This window comes from Numenius arquata, chromosome 2, assembly GCF_964106895.1.
Source record: "Numenius arquata chromosome 2, bNumArq3.hap1.1, whole genome shotgun sequence".
NCBI classification, from domain to species: domain Eukaryota; kingdom Metazoa; phylum Chordata; class Aves; order Charadriiformes; family Scolopacidae; genus Numenius; species Numenius arquata.
The window spans coordinates 57971453-57991294 of NC_133577.1; the positions used below are offsets into that span (position 1 = coordinate 57971453).

General features: G+C 38.7%; 1 protein-coding gene across 5 annotated transcripts in view; it reads left to right on the forward strand.

Moving 5' to 3' along the window:
- The window catches only part of SOX5 (SRY-box transcription factor 5), a 493077-nt gene that overhangs the window by 394325 nt on the left and 78910 nt on the right, over positions 1-19842 (forward strand). For all 5 annotated transcript variants that reach the window (XM_074144406.1, XM_074144405.1, XM_074144407.1 and 2 more), the window contains one exon: positions 9019-9104. In XM_074144406.1, the coding sequence (XP_074000507.1) occupies positions 9019-9104 (86 nt within the window). The remainder of the gene's footprint in view (positions 1-9018; positions 9105-19842) is intronic.

A 19842-nucleotide genomic window follows, 5' to 3' on the forward strand; every position in this document is an offset into this window, starting at 1 on the left:
GACACTTCCCCTTTTTTCTCTATGGCATATTGTGTGGTGGTAAAGTTGGCAGAGAAAAAGGGAGGAACTTCTATTAGGATTACATTTCTATTTGAGAAAAAGATTCATAATCTATGGTTCCAGTTGATTTTTAACCTCCATACCTAGATTTAATTGCATGGTGCGTATAATAATTAATTTTATTATTTACAACCAAAGCATTTATTTCATATGAGAAAAATAAGTTGGCAGTATGCGATGGACTATATTGTCCACAATTAGCAAGAAAAATACTGGTTACCTACTTACTTGCTGCATACCTGGTTATCCTTTCACTGTGTGCTGTTTGGAGTTTGAGTATTTTGATTTTTATGCAAACCTCTTTATATGTAATTTATTATATACATAATATATAATATTATATATAATTACATATAGATGTATAATGCAAATCTTTTAAAGAGTTGATGTTTCAAAGTGAGGTGTTAACTAAGTGACCTGTGGCATGAGCAGAGTTAACCCCAGTACCCTAAGTATATTAATTGGTTTTAGCAGCAGGTGAGCTCCTTCCATTTTGGCTGACGTTGAAACCAAAGAGAGCCTGATTACTGCATTTCCCAAACTGTGGCAAAGCTTCTCCTACATTTAGGCTGTGCAGATTGGGTCAGGTCATTTAACCCTTCTCCTTTTATTGTCAGCCAGCATTCCTTAACCCTATCGTTTGTTACTACTGCTATTACTAGTTCAGCTTCACTTGTGAGACTTGCTAGATAATATACATGACTCTCAGCATTTTCGCAATGGCGAGTGAAATGTCAGCTCTGCTGAGGTCTGAGGAGCTGTCGCTGGTGACTTTACTGAAGTCAGATTTCACACCAGATGATACGGATCTGCTAGGGCCACTCTTAGAAATGATTAGAATTTATTTAGAGCTAATTAATATTTGTGAAGAGCCTTGAAAGTATAAAAACGATGTAAGTGATAGAAGATAAGTTTTCTATTGTGCCCTTTGAAAGCTGTGTAGTTCCACCTCAGAGAAGGCTGCTTTTTAGTCGTAGGTAGTGTGATCCTTTTAGTAATGCACATATGTATAGATTTGTATGTGGAATATTAAGGCATGATTGTCTCTCCTGTATAAGACATAAGAAGGGGAGTGAAATAAAGATTTGGGAAAGCAAAAGGGGCTGCTGCTGGGGAGCTCTTGGCAGCAAAGGCAGAAGGAGTTAGGCTGAGAACAGTGGTGGATTGGGTATTGTTCACCAACTGTCAGGAGCAGAATGCACCAGGACAGGATGCTTCCTCTGTGGTTCCACATTTGCAGCAGTCTTTACCATTAGCTTTCCACTGAAAGACGCTGACGAGCCCAAGCTCTGTAAAAAAGATGGGCCCTCCCCAATTAATGGTGCAAAGTAAGATTCATTTCAGAAAATGCACTCCATCGCTTGTTTAGGCATTTGATGAGGGTGATATAAAAGGCAGTGAAATATTGACTAGCCGCTTACGGCAGTGGGGTGTGTTGTATCAGTCTTGAGCTTTTTCAATAAGATTGTCGCTGTTGAGTTCCAAATAGTTTCTTCTTTGGAGGATGAAGAAGAACATCATTTTCTAAACTGAGGTATGCAAGAAATTGAATTATATTGAGATTTTTAGGATTTGTTTTGTCTTCTCAGGAAACAATAGTTACTAAGTCTATATTTCTAGAGGTGAGATTTACCCCACATATATTCTCCAGGTTATTCGCAAATTCTCAGGAACGCTTCTAGGTAGCCTTTGCTTTGCTGATACCTATTTTATTTTTATGGAAATATGCCAAATTTTGGAAACAAGAATTGTTTTTCTTCGCCCATTCCTCCTCTCCCCTGGGGATAATTTGTCGTAACAAATCGTATTGTGTTCCCAGTCAGATGTCATCAACGTGAGGTTTTCTGAAAGCACTTTAATCACTATTTCAACCATATCCAATTAGGGGAGGGCGAAATCTGAATATACAATAGCTACATTGTATGTGTCTTACATATCAGCTTGTTGCTGCTGGAAGTGTTCTAAATAAAATAACGCACACCAAGTTATTGATGAAATATCTAATTACCTTTTAAAATCAGCAAAAATGTGTGAGATGAACAAGCCAAGCCTAATAAAATTATAATATGCTGAATTTACTGTCCATCTATTTTCTGAACAATAATTCCGATGTCCGATAAAAATGAAACTCCCAGTTAATTGGTTCCTCATACAGTACAATAAAATTAATGTTTAGGAGTTAAATACCATAAACTTCCTCGGGGAAATTTGCTGATGTATCTCTGTTTTTTAGTCAGTCACATGTTTCATTGTTTAATGGGGTATCATGTGGACTGTCTTATAATTTTTCTTGTGCTCAGTGTCCATGTGTCTGGCTTCTAAAGAGACTGAGCGCTAATTTCTGATTTAACTGTGTCAGCTGTATCAGCTGACATACAGGTCATTGACAATCACCAAATCACAAGAAAAAAAATTGACATTGCTATGCTTTTATCAGAATGACAAAAATAGGAACCATGTGTTGTGAGGACCACATACTGTAGCTTCTTTATAAAGATGCTAGTCATCTTTCAGGGCTACTGTTTGTGCCTTGGAAAAGAATGAGCATATGACTAAACCCTCATGTTCCCCCCAGGATAAGAAAAGAGTAATAGCATTGTGGATAGAAACAGCAAGAAGGAGGAATTTTTGGTAACAACTTTGCCTTTTAGCATACATGAGAATGTGTCACTTCTGTAACGCTGCAAATGCAATGGAAGGCATCAAGACTGCAAAAAATAACAACACAACGAAAGACTGTTTCTAACTGAAAGAATCCCTTCGCCCCTGATCTATGTGTGGCTTCTCACAATAATGCTAATAAAAACAAAATAGCCAAGCAAAATAATGGGTCCTGTGAAAACAGGCTGATAGTTTCATTCAGTTTCAAGGCCGTAAAAGATCTCTGGTGTTATGGCACTATTATCCGTAGTTGGGCAACCGAGTGAAAGTCCCGACTTTTCAATTCATAAGCATGTACAGACCTCTGTGGAAATACATTGGCTTTCCTTGGTTTCAGAGCTTTTGAGTAACTGTCATTTATTCAACAGGTATATATATATTTTTTTTTTAAAAAAAGGGCACCCTGGAAATCATAGGATTATTCTGGTTGGAAGGGGTCTCAGAAGATCTGTAGTCCAACCCCTTCCTTCAAGCAGGGTCATCTAGGAGGTACGACCAGGTTACTCAGGGCTTTATTCAGTCAGGGCTTGAAAACCTCCAAGGACAGAGACTGCACAGCCCTGTTGTGACAGCCTGTTTCAACGTCTGGCTGTCCTTGTGGGGAAGATCTGATCCTCTCTTGATTCACTTTATGTGAATCGCTCTTGTCTTCCAACCAAACACTGCCGTGAAGATCCTGGCCCTGTCTTGTTGGTCATAGGAATTGGAAAGCTGCTTTTTGGACCCTCCAAAGCCTTCCCTTCTGTAGATGGAACTGTTTCTCTAAGATACAAAATAGGCTAATCCCTTATAGGCACCTCTCAGTCAATGCTGGCCAGAACTGTCCTCAAAGAAAATTAGGGAACCAGTTTAGATTTCTTTTTGGTAGCCACTGGTGGTATCTCCTTTATACTCTTTTTCTTGTTTGTCTAAATCCCTAATACCTAGAGCCAGAAGTCAGGGAACACTGCTCATGTCTTTCATAGCCTCCTGTTACTCTTACTATATGTCCACCATCACACCAAAAAAATGAAAGGAAAATGGTGATGAGGATAAGAATGAATGAGTGGTGAGAAGAGATGTGGTAGCTTACCTGTCAGCCATCAGCTGTGATTGTTCATTATAAATATACTTCAGTAATAAATTGAGTGTAAAATTATTGTGGCTTTTTCTAGAGCTTGTCAAAAATATGGGGAAGATAATGTAGAATTCCTTTTCATTCAACAGAATCTACTGTAAGGAAATGCTTATTCTAGTATTTTTCACAGAATTTAGTGTAGCATTCTGGTTTGGGAAATTGTAATTTAAGAATTTGGTTTTGTTTCTTAGTCTTTATATACTTTACACTGTTTGGTTTTTTTTTCTTCTCCTTTCATGACCTCCAGCTTTTTTCACTTGGTCTCCCTGAAAGACAGGTAGGAGGAAAACAATACATTTAAAAAAATCATAGGAAATGAGCCCCCTACTTCTTCTCTTCTGGTATCCTTTTTTTTAAAGAAGAATATTTCAGGAAAAAAAATCAGAGTTCTATTGTTTCATATAATCAGGTTCAACTTAAAAATCCTGTCAAAACATTATAATTTAACATTAGCATGTAACTTGATTTATATAGCAAGTAAGACAATTGTGCCTGCTCTGAAGAGCTTGCAGCCTGTCAGGAGACAAGACAAGACACAAGGGGGGATTACACCATGAAGGAGAATAAATGAGATGAGTGACAGAAAAAGGAATACAAAAACCATCTTATGAGTTTAGGTGAATGGTGCAACACACATAATGTTAGTTCCTGTGCTTTCTTTTCTCTTTTAAAAAAAAGTCTCAATGTTTTTTAACTTGCTAAACTCCTCTGATAGAATTTTGCAAAACATGTCAATGGTTTAAGAGCACTGTTGTATTTCCACAAGTATACAGTCATTTAATATCCATGAGCTTGGTAGCTAGTCAGTTGAAAAAATCAAGTTCCTAAACACAGGGTTGTTATTTTGCATTTTGGGACAGGATGTCCACTTGGCTCTGTACCACTACTTACTTTCGCAGAAAAGTGTTTTTGGTGGAGGGCGATTGGGAGAGTTCATAGAAAGAGTGGTTTAAAAGTGAGTGTACTTCATGAAAAATCCTCTTGTAAGCAAGATCTTGGAAGATTATTTTGGGCAAGCATGAAGGTGTGATTTGAAATTGAAAGAAGTTGCAGTGAATAAATTATCAGGAACGAGGTTCTGGGTATGTTTGTGGAAGACGGACCAAAAGAAGGATAGAGAAGTAAAGAATTGGCACAGAACTGAGGGTTCAGCCTTGTCTTCTTTCTTCCCTGAGCCGCTGGCGTTCTCCTTTGCTCACAGTGTGCACCGACACCTCTAATACACCCCGTCAGCTCCCCTGGGCTGACATACCCCATTCACTTCTTTAGGTGTTGTATCACCAGTATATCCCCGTATCACCAGTATATCCCTGTATCCTTCCTTCTGTGCTCTCTTCATGTAGTCAGTCTTGAATAATTCTGTTCTTCAGAGTGATGTCACCAGGTAGCTGAGAAATAATTATATATTAGAGAAGAATACATCAGCTAAGGAAACAATTTTTACCTTGTTCTTACAATTAAAAATTCCAGCCATTGACCTGCTCCAGATTTTACCATATAATGTACTAAAAAACAACAAAAAAAAACCTTCTCTCTGATACTTTGTTTATAAGAAAAGTCCACTCCTAAGGAGAGACAGTTTGGAACATGAAAGGAATGCACAAAATGTTTCTTTTGGTAACTGAAAGATGCATGGAGGTACAGTTTTACCTGCGTGCATTAGTAGGTTAATAGTGAATTTTGTGAATTGAAATGTAATAAAGTTGTTTGAGAATTTATCGTGAATGGCTTGGGAAATACCTATTTCTAATAACTGTATCTTGCCTCACATTCCTGAAATGTTCCCAGAGCTTGGGAAAAAAATGTGGCAACTTTCTACATCTAAAAATAAGGTATTTACTGAAGAAGTGATGAAATAGTTAAGACATGAATTTCTCAGACTTGAGAATTAATTAAAACTGCTCAGGCAAAACCTTCAGTCTGATTGGGGAATAAATTTAAGGAGAGTGGAAAAAAGTACCATGTTCTAGAGTAACAGCAAAGAGTGAGCAGGTCCATGTTTATCAGAGGGGACTTGAGGGCTTTTTAGTATTTTGAGGGGTGGCAGCTGCTCCTGCACTATGTGATGTGAGTATATAATGCTTGGCCTCCTCATGGATATAGGGCTTGGATCCTTTCCTGAGAAGGGCACTGTCGGAAGAATTGTCTATGGGTTTTATTCTTGGCTCTTCCACTGGCCTGTTGTGTGACCCAGGGCATGGCACAGCTCTTTTGTGTTTTGTCTCCTGCGGACAGTAAGCTCCTCCAGACAGAGGTGATCTTTTGTTAGACATCTGTACCAGGGCAAACCCCAATGGTGTCTCTGCTCATTGTTGTACCTTCCTCCATCTTCCTCACTGCTACCGTGTCTGTACCGCGGAGAAGTAATCTGGATGTACTGTGTATGAGTAGAACTTGTGAAAGAATTGCAGCATGGGCAGGATGTACTTTTCTTCATAAAAAGAATTGATAAGCAAAAGATACTAGAGGGTATGACTAAAGCATAACGATGCAAAGATTCATAATAGGTTACAGAAGCCTTTCAGATTTTTCAGATATTTTGGAGCACTGGAAAAATGTAAAACCCTTTAAAGAGTGAACTAGCAAAAAACCAACCTGGTAAACAGGAGAGCAAAGCTCTCTCCTGTTTTAGGATGGATTTGAGTTTTTTCCTTATAATTCTGAAAACCTAAGTTAGCATGTATTTATGTAGTTGTTGCTTTCTAGCATGGACTTCTAAAGAGTCCCAGAGGCGTTACCTGCACTGCCAAAGCCAGTGGTTATGACCATGCATGCAGCCATGGGGACTTAAGCATGTTCTTCTCAGAAGCATCTCCTTGATATAGCTACCAAATGAACCATAAAATATAGGAATTACCACAACAGATGAGGGTATGAGAATCTGCTTGGCTGTTTAGGGAGGTGAGAATAGTGGGATTTATGAATTAGCATGAGGTTATGGGAAGATGGGCTGGGGCTTATACATATGTGTGGAGAGAAGAGGAATGTGGGACAGTGCGTGGAATATGCATTATCTACACTATATACACTAATGTGTATGTTTTAATACAAATAATTTGTAACTAAAAATTTTAATGGGCTATAAAATCAACGTTATAGTGAGAGACTTTTCACTTGTTCTTTTCTTTGCAGTTGAGAAATTAATAATTTTATATTCTTTCATAGCTGGTTCTGGAACAAAATGTCCTCTTCTAGGGAGGTCTCTTTCAGAATGATACTGGGATTAGCCTTTGAGCATGGTGGAGTGGTCTGGAAGCAGCTAAACACCATTGACCCTGAGTCTTTAATCACTGTGTCTTTCTTCTCTGTGTCTTCACATGTGTAAGGCCCATTGCTTGGGTCACAGGATAACTCCCGAGAAAATTTCAAGTCAGAGAAATGTTTCATTCAGAAACAGAAAGTGGATGTCTCAGTTAAAGCAAAGGAAAAATGGGGAAATGTGAAACAATGGCATCCTCTGGGGGAAATAAAATCCAAGCAAGTTGGGAAATCTGTTGCCCATCGACAATAAATAGATAAATAGAGAAATTGTGGCCTGGTGCTGGTGCAAAGACATTTGTGAATGGGGATGCCTGGGTGGACCTTTGGATTCCCGTTATTGGCTGGCCTGCTTTGAAAGACTGTGAGGCTTCAGTCAGCAAAGCATTATTTAAGATGTTCTTAAATATAAGCAGGCAGGTTTATTGAAGTTAAATATCTGTTAAGATGCTTTGCCAGCCCAGTTTTTTTCTGGCCCTCCATTTCTAGAAGTTATGGTATTTAATTCTTATCAGGACAGCAAAGTGCTTGAATGAAAAGATCTCTGTAAAGAAGGCTGCATTTCAAAAGGGAAAAATAAACATTAGCAGTTTTCCTGAACGTGTATGCACCAACACAGCTTATTTCTAACATTTCAAAAGCATGAGAGAAATTTCTTTCCCTTAGTTTTCAGTTTCCTGTAACTTAGGCTTGATACCACCATAAACTTTAATTCAATAATAACTAATAGAACAGCCTGCATTGCCTTCTTTTTTTTTTTTTTTTTCCCACCAGTTCACTCAAAAAAGCACAATAAAGGAGGAAAACTTTTAATCTATGTCTCTAATGAAATGTACAGGAACAGCTTTTCCTGGTAGTGTGTTCTGCCTTTTCCATAGTCTCATTTCAAATGCTACAGAAATCATGCACACTACCAGAACACAGGCACACACACAAATTCTCTGGTGATCCTTATTTCAGTGGAAAGTGATTAAACATTTTATTATTTGGAGAAGTAATGTAATGCATGTAACATTTTTTATTATTTTTACCAATTTTCTTCATAGTTTTGTTTATGGGCTAGTATGAAGTATATTTTAACAAATCAGATATATAAGAAGTGATCAAAAGTGAGCACTCCATAACATTAAAACATGCCTGTCTCCATCTTAATTTTTGCCGTCTCAGATGATTTTCCTTTATAAATGCCTGCAACTTTTTCTTAAACCTTTACTGGGTCCCTTTATCTCATTCAGCACAACACAGTTCTTACTAAAACTGAACTAATTTTCCCTCAGAAGTAAAATTGAGTCACAAGTCATGAAGTGGAGCTGGGGGCAAGGATTTTGGAGGCTTGTGTCCGATTTTCTTAACTTCACGTGCTTTATCCTGTTGTGGGATCAAACCCTGAAACTAAAGCAAGATATTTTTTTCTCACCTACAAGAAAACACAGTAGTCAAAGGGTTGCCATTTCTGATCTGTGTGAGGCTCAGTTTACTAACAGTGATCAGAGTTTGGTTAACTTCATATTCTGGACAAGCTTGTAAATTTGTCCCCTTCTAATGCTGTGATCTTATCAAGGTTGTACTGTTTTCCTCTTCTTCTCCTCCACCCCCATCTTCTTTCTTTCCTTTTTTTTTCTTTTTTTTTTTTTTGAAGTGCAGCCTTCTGATCAATGTGCACTTTTTTTTTTTCCATTTCCCTAAATACATCATGAAAAAGGATGAGGTTTCCGCCTTAATTGCTTGTGCCTTTTATTCACATTCCTCTCTCAGCCAGAATTGTGAAAAGAGTGTTAGTAAAAGGCTGCACAATAGAGCTTTTCATTAGGCCTCAACAAGGCACACAAAAGAAGGCTTTTGGAAAGAGTGAATGCAGGACTTTAATTTGCAGGTGGAGAGTAGATAAAAGGTGCTGACGCCTCTATTATTCTCTTACTTAGGTGACCCCTACCCCGTTCAGCTGATCCCAACTACCATGGCAGCTGCTGCCGCAGCAACACCAGGCTTAGGCCCACTCCAACTGCAGGTAAGTCCCAAAACAATGCCGAAGAGGCAAAGGTTAAGTAAATACGAAAACGAGTTTTCTCTTCCATTTGAACACAATGCAATTAAGGGGGGGGGGGGGGGGGTGGTCTCTTCACGTAAAATTTGCATCTGCAGCAAAATAATTGTCAGATCATATACGTTTGCCTTTTACTGCGGGGAAAATTTTTGTGATGTTTATGTCTCTTTATTGTCAATTTAATTACTTTTAGGTTTGTGCCTTTCAGTTTCCGCAGGGCGGCGCGTTTTCTTGTCTGGTTCTGACCCAGGCTGCGGAGGCTGGCAAGGTGTAACCCAGCAGCAGGAAACGCATTGCCCGGCAGAAAAGCTCTGTCCTGACAAGCACTTTTAAACTGCTTGAAAGTCGCTTAACGTGATTATGGCCTTTTAGGCTGTAAGCTCTTCAGAGCGATGACTGGCCCCTCCTACAGTGTTTTATGGTACCCAGCACATTTTAGGCACTGCTGTAGTGCAGATAATTAGTGATTATCGTAATTTAACATAGGCAATTAGAAAACAGGTGGAAAGATACTAAAGAGGTTTTTTTTTGAGTTGCATTAAAGAGTTGGCCAGGTAGCCAGATGTATCTGACTCAAAACTCCCAATATCATTCTAAATTTTGGAGGAGGTGTCCGTGGGTCTTAATGATGGTGGTGCAGATGTTCCTCAGGTATTCCTGACCAGCCCCACAACCCTTGTCAAGCCATTGGAATTAAGAAAATGTGATGTCCATCTCCACAGTTTGGATTTTGTTACATAGAATGTACGCTTTGCTGGTAGGATGAAGCTGGGTGAAATTTGGGACTAAAATGAAATCAAGCTCCAAATCGTCTCTAGTTCTGCAAAATCCAGATTGACACTCTTTTGTAGAAACAAAAAAAAAATATTCCATACTCTCCATTGCTAATTCGTCTCCCTGCTCATTATTATTTGCCAAGTCACATGGAACAGCAGAGCTTTATACCTGCTTGGAAAGGCTCAGCATTTATAAACAGTACATGTAAAATGCATTCTCAAACTCAGTTTGGCCAGCGTCAGTGTGAAGTAGACTCTCTACAGCATCAGATATTTCAGTTCTTTGGCCAGCATATGAGAGTGTGGGACATAGTTCTGGGAAGATTTTTTTGTATTTTTATTTTAACACAGCCAGCGGAAGTTAGCCGAGTTTCACAGAAATAGCCGCCAGTGTGTAAGCTGACACATTCCATGCACCACAGAGGTTAATACATTCATTCCTATTGTGCCTTTGTATGAAAAGCTACACTGTCTGTGTGTTAGTTTCTGATTCTGTGAGTTACAAATACCGTAGGCAGCTTAGGAATCATGGGAGCCATAAAAGTCATCCCTCTGAAATGAATTTTGAGGAGTAACATCAGTATTGATCAAGTGCTTATAATAACCAAACGCACATGAACACACATATGGAAGAAATAGGGGAAAAAAAGAAAATGGAGCTACCTAGCAATGAGAAAATAGAGGTCTGAGTCTAATTCTCCTCATTTTTGTGGTCATTCAAGCTAGTCCTAAAATAATGCATCAGTCCTCCAGTAAGTTGGGAGGTTGGTTTACTTTCATTCATTTTAGGACCAGCTTGGGGCTGCATGTGGTGGGCTGAAGTATTCTGATTACAATAGGCTTTATCACAATGACAGTTTCCGTAAAAAGGTGGGCTTTGTGCAAATGTGACTGACTTCATAAATATCTTAACATGAGTTTAGGTTGTGGAAAATTTGAAAAACTCAAAGGCCGCTTTTGTCTGTGCAAAGGAGAATGTTAAAAAGAAAGTATTGACCGAATTCACCTATGTTGTTCTGCTACATGTTATTTAGTCTGGAATTAACGGGAGAGTTTGGCAGTCAGTCAGTGGAAGAGGTTCAAATTACTAAGCCTGTAGACTCCTTCAGATCTTTCAGACTTGATCTCTAAGAGTATGTATATGCTGGAAAAAATGTACAGTTGTCTTTCTTCACACCTTAATGGTGATTTTTAACTATCAGCGCAACCCGTCTAATAGAAATTGGACACGCCTCTAATTTCTGGTGCCATTTGAAAGAGTCAGGTAGGCTAGATGTGCTTTGAGAAAGGTTTTATGATGCACTACTCAGGATGGACTCTCGCTAACGTGAGCGGAGCTGAATCTAGTGTAGCTGCTAGTCTAGAAGGATTGTGCCTTCCAAACTCTGTTCAAATGCAGTTTAGCTTGGTGATGACATGATATTTGTCATAAATAACTGGTCCAAACCCACCTTTAAATGGCATGAGTGAATGTGCAGCCATTGCATTCTTTTTCAAGGAGGAGCTCTTCTTACTTCAGACATTTTCCTACATGACATATAACCATAGTGTTCCTTCCAAACTCTCTGTCCTCTGGTCATCAGGCAGTTGAAGGTCAGAAATGTACCTTTCTTCTCTTTCTGTCCTCCCTATCACTCATCTTTCAGGCTTTGTATACTAAAAGCAGTAGTTTTCAAGGGAGATCAAAGAACCTGACACAATACTCAGTTTGTTGCTCCCGGCAGAATTTGGTACACGACGTTATCTTAGTGAAGACAAAGCCAAAGAATTTTTCCTGTTTGTTTGTATAGCGATAAACATGTCTTTGTTATCTCATTAGAGAATTTTAAGTCCGGGCATGGCTTTAGTAGTGTACTGTGAGATCAACAGGAAGTACTTTTTTTATCCTTGGTTGTCAAAATTTGATTTTCTTTTTGTAAGTGAAATGCACACTGTATTTATAGAAGAACAGCTAACACCTGATTGTTTTCCTGTGGCAAAGATACCCTTTGTCAGTGACAATGTAATCTCTCGTTTTGAAATGCCCTGTTGATTCCTGCTGGTGGGTTCGTAATCTGGAGCTCTGTTCCTCTCCCTGCCTTTGAGACCCCACTGGAGTATACAGAGTCTGTCATCTGATACCCGCCACAATTAGCCATACGTGATTGCCTTTATTTCCACTATCCACAGAGAGACTAATGACTGAATAAAAATGGAAACTAAAACTTATATTGTTAGATGTCAGGAAAGGAGTACATGGATAGGGACGAGTTGGAGAAGCTGGAGCTAACACGATGCATGCTGGAACCTGTCCTCTCATAAAGAGCTATCTATCAGCCCTGCATATTCATTCATACCCACATTTAATGACATAAATGCAATTTGAAAAACAGTTTTTAGCTTTCCTCTGTTAATAAGAAAATTCAGTCCCAAGCATTGTGTGAAGTGTAATTTTAAAATACACCCTCATTGCAGTAAAATCCTTTCTGGTTGGCACATGAGTTTCTTGTATGGGTTTTTCCCCCGTAAATTTCATATGGTCTTGTTCTTCAAGAGTGATGCAGCACGGTGATTCTGTTTCGAATGAATGAAATTAAAACTGAGCATAGCCTTGTCACTGTGTTTTACTGAATAAGGCTAATGAATCAAAAGTACTGCTATATGCCTTATATGAACATCATGTTTTCCTATATGGTTCAGCAGATGAGGGAATTAAATTCCTCCATCTTGAAGATGAACACTCAAAGCTGTAAGCATAGATATCGTGCAACAAGTTTTACGCAAAGTAAACTGAAATGATAATTCCAATACCAGTCATCTTGGGCATACCTAGTATGAAACAGATGTTTCCAAAAGTCTGAGCAAATTCAGTATAGAATGATATCTGGTGGTTTCTTTTCTGAGGAAGAGAATTCCTGAGTGCTTCCTAAGCATTAGGATCTGATTGCCTAATCTGAAAATTGAGAGAAATATGCATCGTTGGGAGTGTGAATGGTTCAGATTTCCCAGATTGTTTGTTTGATAACCAAATAGTGACAATGACTGAATAATTGGCAGTAATACAAATGCTATATATATCCATAACTGTATTGAAAGATAATGCTGGATGTATAACGAGAGCTGCCCATGTAGTGTTACTATAGGGACATTTTGTGTCCTGTCGAAACAGTAGAGCAGTTTGATGTAATACAGACTTCCTACAAACATCTGCTCTTGAAAAAAACACCCCAAAAAGTTTTGAGTGCCCATGTTCAAACTTCCTTCCCTCTTCATCTTAGCACCAATGATTATTGGTGGTTGTGTTCACCATTATGACCAAAACTGTCACTATATGGATCAGGAGAACCTCATGTCAGCTGGGGTCTCAGTTCTGAAGACCAGCCGTTTGAACAATCTTGATTGATTCTCTTTGGCTATTTGTATAAAGATGATGAGCAGATTTAGACCTCAAACATAAATAGAAAAAGAATTTGGCCAAGTTTTTTTTTAGTCTGCACTTTCTTTGTTAAGTACTTGGGTCGATTTTTTTTCTTGCTACTTTTTTTTCTTGCTATTCTTTTCAGTGGTGTGGGAAGATGCATACCAAGGACTGGATTTCAATGGAATTTAGCATACATAGTGTGGACCACATTTGTAGAAGAATTTGGGCCACATGTAGACACTGGCATAAGTGGCTAGATTCTGAAAAAAGTTAAACCCATTGAGAGTTTGAGTGTGTCTCAAAGTTGTTCATCTTGCTAATATTTAGGTGTCTGACTCATTACAAATTTTGCTTTGGAAAACCTTGCTTCTAGATATCTTAAGGGTCGCATAATCATCTGTGGTCTCCATGTTTATTTTACTTGAAGGAAACAGAAAGGATAGAACAAGTATACAGTGACTGATCAGAAGATAGACTGTTCCAATGGTCATATGAGTATTGCATAAAACATCTGTTGCCTATGAGACAAAAATAAAGCATGAGGACTGCCTGTTCAGTCGGATAGCTTGTTTTTTGTTTGGGGTTTTTTTTTTTTTTCCCTTACATACTAGCTTCCTTTTGGTTCCTGCACCATTGCAGGGATGAGCTATGTCTTTCCACTTGCCAGTTCGGGTGTTTCTCTGAAGTATCTCCTTAAGTTTCATTTGAAATGTTGCTGATGATGGAACTTCCCCTCTCTCTTAAAGAGGTGGCCCAATATTTTCATGCATTAATTGTCAAGCTCGTTTAATTATTTACATTTTTTTTTTCATATCTCTTTTTGATTTCTTGCTATAATCTGTAGTCACAACCAGTTTTGACCAGATTAAGCAGTTGGCCTTCCTGTGTTACAACATCCCAAATCTGTGAAAGAAGACCCTGAAAAAACTGTTTGGTCTCTGTAGCGGTACATCTGAATACTGAAAGCTTGATTCTTTCCTTGTATTGGGGAGCTGACTTGCCAGAACTGCAAATTCATTCATATGAATTATTTCTGATGGAGAAGAAAAGTCCGATGCCCCATGATTGTCTCTAGAGTGTATCCAAGAGATGGCAATACTTTATCCATTTTTCATTTACTCTGCAATCTACATTCATGACCTCTTTGGGATATTACTGTAACCAGTTCTTTGCCTACAAGAAGGTAAACTATTTCTTAGGAGTGCAAGGTTATTCCTTCTATTTGCTGGGCAGTGTCTACCTTTAAATACCATCCAAGCTGGCTTTTCAACAGTGAGAGTCAGTATCCTTTCACTGTTTGCTTTTCTACTTTACTTGTTCTCATTAATAGGACTCTGACTTAATTTGTAGGGAATGAATCATTAGTGCACAATTTAATTACAATATTATAATACTCATGCAATGCACTTAAGCATAAAAAAGTAGAATTAGTTTTTTTACTGTGAGCACACACATCTGGGGAAAAAAACAACTAAGTACATGAAAAGCGACATTTCTCATTAGCATAACCAAAAGATGGCAGCTTTCCATCTGTCATTAGCTCAGTGTATTGCAATGCTGTTTCTGATGGCCATCACAAATAATGATAATAATAGAAGTAATAAAACAACATAATATGTATACATTTTTGTTGGATGCCCTTTTAAATAGTTTTTAAAATTGCTATGTTCGTGCAGATCCTGTGTTCCCTACTTCTGTCCACCACTTGTTTCTGGCTTTGTAAGTGAATGTGTTGGCCACTAGATATTCGCCACCTGTTCTGCAAATGAGTAGCCAACATGGCCATTTTGAAAAAGATCATTGAAGACCAAGGTCCAGTTCTTCAGCTAAAAAAATGGGGCATGGTACTCTTTATGTAAGGGAAGCTACAACAATATAAGCAGGGTGAAGATCTCTATGTGGGTGTGGGGTAATTTGTCTTCAAAAATTTGAACTTTCCAACATGTCTTAGAATCATGGAATGGTTAAAGTTGGAAGGGACCCTAAAGATCATCAACTTCCAAGCTCTCTGCCATGACTTATTTATGGGCAGGTCTTACTTATTATGAAGTCTTAATGATGATTGTAAAATAAATTTAAAATAAAAAAAAAAAATAAGCTGTATAAGTAAGGTGTGAGGTGAGGGGCTATTGATTGCCAAAAGCATTTTTGACCAATTCATATTTTAAATGAAAAAAATTCCTCCCAATGAACTCAAAAGCAAGCCTCAAACCAGGATGCAACTAGTCCTCACTTTCAGAATACCTGCTGAGAGCTAGAGATTGTGATAGATTGTGTAAAAGCATGAACCACAGAACATATCAGCTCAAATAAATCTTGTTCATGGTGGGTAAATATGCTTTGTAGTTGGCATCTAAATAGCCCATACTTGCCTTTGATATAATCTCATACAATGTTATAGGTAAGCTCAATATATTGTATCAAAATAGATTGGAATGAAAAGTTTGATCACATCTTCTTATCAGAATCAAATCTATTTATGAAAGATGATCATTATGATATATAAATGCGTTGTATTTTATTGAGCACCCTGAGTGTCTGAACATATGCACAGTGGACATTTACAGGCAGTAAATACACATGGTAAAGCAGTATCATGGCTACTCTGTGGGTTGTCAGATTATAACTCCCTCCCCAGCCCTCCAGGGGAAGAATTAGCAGTGGTAGCATATTCATTTTATCTAGATTAACAGTCCTTTCTGCATAACTTTCAGATTCCATCCATATCTATGAAAAATGAAAAAGACTGAAAAATGACCAACCAGTTGTAACTCAGGCCTGCTGTTTGCTAGCAGACCTCTGTCTGCATGAGTGAGTTTTCTTGTAGGTTAAAGAGACTGAATTCCCTCTTCCCCCTCCCTCCGACCCTGAGCCTGCGGGGCAGACAGACAGAAGCACACATATGATTAATACAGCACAGCTGCAGTAGTGACTCATTTGCATATGTATTAATAGAGGCAAAAACAACAATTCAATTACATACAGAGACATTCTGCATACTAAAGAACATATGCAAATAGCCTGGAAAAAGTGCAGCCAGCATTTTCTCTGACTTTCCTGAGCCCATATGGGCTAGCATCAGAGCCTAGCAGTTTTCAAGAAATCCCCTTTAGGAAGAACCTGTTACAAGATGCCTATACAGCTATTACTCCTCCTTTCCCCACCCCCCGGGTTCCCAGAAGGCGTTTGACATTTGGACAATGGAAATAGCACAAGCAATGTCTTTTCCGTGTTATTCTTATTTGCTAGCCTTCAGCTTCATATTGTTGTCTCTTGACATATAAGACTCAGCATGAAGAGTCCATATGCACGCATTTATTTCATTTTTTCTTTCTCCTCATCTCTTGCGTTGTTTCCATTTTCCTTTGTCTTTCTCTCGAGCTTTCTCTTATCCTCTTGACTTCTGTGGATTTACAAAAGATGACCATTTCTTTGCCTTTTTCCTGTAGTGACCTTAAATGTCTTCTAATAGTATAGTTCAGTGATTTTCTGCTAGGGGACCGTTAAAACTTTTAATGGATCTGAAAGGTGCCTCAGAAAAGTTAACCTGCTGGAGATAGGCTACTATATCATGATACATTGGTCTTTGTCTCTACAAAGAAGGTTGTGGTGTTCTCAAACCAAAAAGGTTGAAAGTCACTGGTATTAAATAGTTCATACTACAGGTGATGTGTGTCTTCATAACTGGTACAGAATCTGATTCTAGTAGTAGAAACAGATGTTGTCTACATCTCATGGGAATTTAATAGGCAATGGTTTTGAGCATCTTTCAAAAGCAGGTTAAAAGTATTCCAGCATTGGAACTTAGGCTATAGGAAGGCTTACTTAAGCTAGAAATAGTTTCTTTATCAGTTATTGCTTATGTTAGTTTGTGTCAAACTAAAACACCAACTACACTTATTGTGTGTATTAGGTGTATGTACTTGGTGTGCTTCCTCACACGGGCCATTCACACACTGCGATATGCAACAAAATATTAGGCTGTGATTCACACCCAGTACACTAATTTCTGGAAAAACGTGACATTTGACATTGTCCTTTATGGACTAGATAAATAGAGCTCCATTTCAACTTGAAAAGAGATAACAAGTCACTAAAAACTTTTGGAAACCTGACAAAGCCATTAAGATGCCCAACTGCCTTGTTTGGGTGGCAACCCTCTGTGTTTCGAGCAGTCTAAATTACTGGCCATTTGTTTGAAACGTCTCTGCGGTGTGAGCAGGGAAAAATAGGTCATGCAAGAAAGAGCGCGTAACTGTCTGGCAAGCATACTTGTGAGGTCAGGTCATCCTTAATTTCTTTTCTCTTGCAAAAATGTTACACTTCTTTCTTTTTGGGGCTAGCCTGACAGACGGAAGCAGATTACTCCTTGATTATTTATAAGGCATTAATTTTAGATGAATATTGCTGAAGTAACTGACATCATAAGTAGTTTTAGCAGCCAGCAGAAGAGCCTGTTTGCAGATTGCAGTCTGACAGTCTTCACTTACACAACGTCCTGTCTAGGACAAAGTCTAAGTGTATGAAAGAAGAGAAAACTTGAGAAGTGGAGGCATATATATCAGCTAAGACTTTGTTTATTCTTCTGTGCGATGTAACTGGGACTTCAGATGGTTGGAATGGTGGTGTCAATGTTAGGAGTTCAACCAGCTGCAAGACAAAACCTGTGTCAACACAGCAGCAATGGCAACACCTGTCTGCCGGAGTCTGCAACCATGGCGGGGGGAACATCTGGGAAGTGTCTTAACACTGCCTCGAAGTAGCTTCTGTTGAGAAAGAAGGAAATAGCCACCTCTGTACATACACCTTGAGATGACCGAAACGTCATCTCCCTCCCTGTGTTGGCAACGGAGCAAACCTGTGAAGTGTTTGTGTTTCACAGAGCGCAGTGTTTCGTGGCTTACATTCATTTGGAATTAATTCTCCCTGGAGAGGTCTGTATGAAAAAATCTGGTAACAAAACCAAAAAAACATTTTTTTAAATTTTTTTTTTCTACTTTGTGCCCTTTGCACATTCCAGACACTGGGTTTTGAAATAGTTGGCTTGCACTACTGCTTTTCCTATTATGTTTGCTCTTTTCAGAGGGATGTTGCTGAAAAGAAGATTATATAATCATGCAAATAAGATTGTATAATCCTGAGCAAACGAGATGGAGGGGGGGACACGGGGGACAGGGAGACGGGGAACCCCACCAAATGCGGTTGGCTGGTGTCAGGGGGACTCGCTCGGACACTATAGACTGGGGGGTTATGGACCTCCTGTAGAACACGCAAGCTGCAGTCAGACTAGTGAGTTTTTTGGGATATTTTTGGAATTCATTGTCTTCATGCTGAGCTCTGCCAATAGTGTATATTTACAGTGCTTCAGCAGAACATCGTGACAGACAAACACAGAGGAAAACTGCAAATCACTAACATGCACACGTTTCAGAGCTTGCGGAACAATGCTACAAATAACAAATAACAACAGTGAGAAAAGCTGACTTACACAAAGCTAACTACTTACTGACACCCACTTACTCCTTTAGGTCCACAAATCAACGTACTACATTATGCATCCCAGAAGTTAACACATCAAAATCTTCCTTGAAATCTCCCTAGCTTTGTTGTACCTAGGTCATACGACGTGGCTGGTTGTTAGGTGCCGATTGGTATAATATATCAACATGTAAGAATTTCGATTTATGGCTTATTTCTTTCTACAGTCTTGTTTACGACAGTTCTTTATTCTCCAAAGTTTTAGGTAATTTTCTAATGGGAAATGGGATAGAAATAGACAATGAGGATAGTAAATGTGTACACGGGGAGAGGATCACTGGCCAGTGGTATAAATTGCATACGGCAAGAACAGTGCAAGCCATTAAGTTTGCATGCTCTTATTCTCATCCTGTCTTTCTTAAGTCTGATTCCTTGCCCAGGCTAATTGTTACCAGCCAGGATTATTTTAGCGTATTTTATGAATGGAAGCTAATATTAGGCACGGTTTGAAACTGTGAAATACCTAGTTACTGTAGACTGTAGTTCTAAGCATTAGACAACAAACCACTGAGGTCAGGGTGCTGGTTCTGTTTGTGTTCTTTCCAAAGTCATGAATTTAAATTAGCTCAATAGAAGATACCATAGTATCTGGAGATGTAACTTTCAGAGTGTTAAACTTAATTATTCTGTTGTGTCTGACACCGTAAGCCTCTTCCTAAGGTTACGTCAGAGTGCAATTATTTCCGTGGTACCTAGGCTCAGTTTCCTCATATTCCTTTTCTCCTTTCAGAGGTTCTTAATGGTTTCCACTCCAGTGGATTTTGTAAGATCAATCTGAACAAGAAAATGGGGAGGCACCAGTACCTGTAGCTCTTAGTGGTACTTGAGACTGGCTTTTATGTTTGTAGCCCACGTGAGCTCTGCTGGGCTCTTGAGTTTCAGTCTTAATTCCTAGACTACCTTCTAAGCATCCCTTTCACTTGCAGAAACGTGTTTGCTGTTTTTACCAATGGTCTGTTTCTGTTCCTGTCCATTCATTAGATAGCTA